The 3,612-nt window shown below is 35.5% G+C and overlaps 1 protein-coding gene across 1 annotated transcript; it reads right to left on the minus strand.

Annotated features, from left to right (window-relative positions):
- Positions 1-2,364: 2,364 nt before the first annotated feature.
- On the minus strand, positions 2,365-3,294 carry LOC103544142 (olfactory receptor 12D3-like). The gene has a single exon (XM_008511002.2). The coding sequence runs from the start codon at positions 3,292-3,294 to the stop codon at positions 2,365-2,367; it is 930 nt and encodes a 309-aa protein (XP_008509224.2).
- Positions 3,295-3,612: the final 318 nt, after the last annotated feature.

Genomic DNA, 3,612 nt, shown 5'->3' on the forward strand with positions numbered 1-3,612 from the left:
TGTCCAGTTTTCCATACACTACTTATGGAAGAGACTTTCTTTTCTGCATTGTATTTTCTTGGTTTGTTTGTCAAAGATTTGCTGTCCACGACACGATTTTTTTAAGGTGTACAACACCGTGATTTAAAAGATGTATACATTGTAAAATTAACACAACCAAGTTAATTAAGACATTCATCACCTCAGTTACCACATAACTAAAAAATATTTTGAACTTCTTATGGGTGAGGAAACACAACTAAAATTAGCAGTAAGTCGTATAAAGCACTTCAACAATGCATATATGTCACATATATAAGGGATTTTCTGTCCTTTTTACTCACATGCGAACAAACAAAAACAAAAGAAAATTCTAATATAAAGATATATTTATTTATTTTCCTTACCACTCTAGCTCAGATACACATTGATATATTTGGTAAACCTCCAGAGTTCTATAAATCACACTTCTCTGACTATACAAAGTCCCTCTACATAAACAGTTAGCTAGAAAAATCCATATCAAGTTATTAATAATAATTAGGACTTTAACTTTTCTAACAATGAATGTGGTATGTAAGAGAGAGAGTATAAGAAAGAGACATTAAGAGGGATTCAATAAAAGAAAGAGAGAGACAGAGAAAGAAACTGAAAACAAGAAGGAAAACCAGAAGCCTTGGGTATTCATGATGACTAAATATCTATGTAGATAAATAAGCTCACTGGAAAAGAAAAAAAAGCTGAGCTTATCATTCAGTATAGGTACACATAACCACTAAATAAATGTCAAAAATTTAATTGTGTGTATGTGTATGTAAGGATACATCCAGTGTATCTAAGAATTATTCAAAGACCAAAATAAATATTTGAGAATTTTTCATTATTCTTAATAGTAATAATTATTTTTACATCACCAATATCACATGGGCTGGTATACTCAGACTGCTATGTTTGTGATAATAGTATCATATATCAAATAGAATATTGCTTCTACTTTAGACAAACACTTTCTATTCGTCCTAGGTTTTATCTCCAATTATCTACTATAATAACTTCTTCACCTGCCATATTCTGCCTTACTTGCTGATTGTTTACATTCCTATCTAATTCTTCGCCCTAAAGTATAAATTCTTCAATGGTGAAGACTGTTTTACTTGTTATTTCTCTTATTACCATAAAAATTGAATTGATTCATGACCAGAGAAGATAAATTGTCACCAATGAAGTTGTCTTTGATAGTAAAGTCAATATACTAATTTCAAGATTATGTCTTAAAAATATAGAGTTCTGGGCACAAAAAGAATTAGTTAATAGGAAGGAAAACTCAGTTCAAACCATCCCTATTATGAGAAAAGCAAATTTAAACCTATATCACACCCTTGTTATGTTCACAGGCTAAGTTTTACATACTATAAATATTTCTTGGCGATAACATAGATAAATAAAAACTGATAATCATCTTTGATGCTTCTCACCTTCATGTCACACATCAAGGTATTAGCAAATATTGGAAGTTCTATGTTCAATACACCTCCAGAATTTAACAACTTTTCTTACCTCCGCTACTGTCATCCTGGTCTAAGCTTCCAACAATTCTCATTCAAAAGATTATAAGGAAATGCTAACTGATTCCATCCTTGCTCCCTTACTCTCTATTCTCAACATAGCCTTTATTGTGACTCACCACAGAAATCATTTCAAGTCAGTTCTTTGCTCAAATGCCCCAATATCATGCTATGTCACCTAGAGTAAGTGCTGAAATATTTCAGATGGCAAACATAATGTCAATTTCTTGCCATTCTCTCCATTACCCACAGAGTTCCAGGCACATTGGTCATCTTGTGTTTCCTCACACACAAGAAAGGCACTCTGTCCCAATGCTCTTTCACTTGATGTTGTTTCTATATAGAATATTATATCCTCAGATACTTGCATGACTCACTCACTCATTTCCTTCTGCTTCTGCCCAAATGTGACTTTTTTGGAGAAGACTTTGTTAAATCAAACACACACAAAAGTGCCCAGCATAGCGTGCTGTTTCTTCCTTACCTTCCATAATTTGCATTACCTTATGACAAAGCCATGCATTTATTTATTCATATTTTATTGTCTGCCCCTGAATTAAAACAAGATCCATGACCTCACGGATCTTTTTCACTGCTGTATCCTCTGCAAGTTGAACACTGCCTGCTCAAAAAATACTTCGAATGAATGAATGACTAAAGGAAGAGTAATTGGAATCATATACGTGAAGAACATAGTTACCAATGGTACAAATTTTGGGAAAGAAATTCAAGAAATGTATCAATTTATCATGTATTAGAATATGAATACCATAAAGATCAGTGCAGTTTTCATTTGTTCTAACAATGCCACTGATTTTCTTTAGGCAAACAGCTTCTTCCCAAAGACTTTCTTCAGAGCCAACATCACTTCCTTATTCCTAAGGGTATATATCAGTGGATTCATTACTGGAGTGACAGTAGTGTGTATGACAGCCACAAACCGACTCTGTTTTACAGAGGTGGCAGAGGTAGGGGTTATGTAGGTGAGTGCCACAGTTCCATAAAAGAGAGATACCACCATGAAATGAGAGGCACAAGTGGACAGAGCTTTGTGGAGCACACTGCAGTTCCGGTTCTTGAACAGAAGAAAGCTGATAATATAGCAGTAGGAGAGCAGGGTGAGAAAGCATGCTGCCATAGCTAAGCTGCCAGTGACAATATAGATGAGCCACTGATTGAGCCGTATATCCCCACAAGCCAATTCTAAAAGGGGCTTGACATCACAGAAGAAGTAGTTGAGTTTTTGAGAGCAAAACTTCAGGCGTGCAGTCATGACAGAATGCATCAGAGCATAAAAGAAACTGGTGAACCAGGTCACAGCTGCCAAGAGAATACACACCTGGGGGTTCATGGTGACAGAGTAACGAAGTGGGTAGCAGATGGCCACGAATCGGTCAAAGCCCATCATGGCCAGCAAGATGGATTCAGTGCAGCCCAGAAAGTGGAAGAAGTGTATCTGAGTGATGCAACCTAGGAAAGATATGGCTTTACGGGTGGAGAGGAGGTTTGACATTAGTTTGGGCAGTGTCACTGAAGAATAGCAGATATCCAGACAAGAAAGATTTCCCAGAAAAAAATACATAGGGGAGTGGAGTCTTGGCTCTAAAATGATGATCAATAATATAGCCCCATTTCCCAACAGGTTTATTATGTATAGAATGAAGAAAATCATGAAGATTACAGGTTGAAGTTCCTGAATGGAGATCCGACCCAGCAAAAGAAACTCATTCACTGTCGTGTAATTCTCCATTACTTTAAGAAGGAAAGATAACAATGACAATTAGCAAATATTTTCCAGTGCACTGTATTGGTTAAGTGAAGCAAGTTTATCATCTGGAAGAACATAAGGATGATTCAATGAACAGAATGACTAGGAATGCTAAAGCTGAATTCATCTGCAACATAAGGAAAACAAAAATATATGATGCCCTCTGAGCCATTGTGGTATATGTGATACACAGTACGAGTAAAGGTACTAAGAATGCTGAGTTAAACCTAAAAAGAAGCTAATAAATAATAAAAGCTGATAGTCAAAGAAGACATAAAAGTAATAGAACAGAACTCAATT

Source organism: Equus przewalskii, chromosome 19, assembly GCF_037783145.1.
Source record: "Equus przewalskii isolate Varuska chromosome 19, EquPr2, whole genome shotgun sequence".
Classification (NCBI taxonomy): Eukaryota; Metazoa; Chordata; class Mammalia; order Perissodactyla; family Equidae; genus Equus; species Equus przewalskii.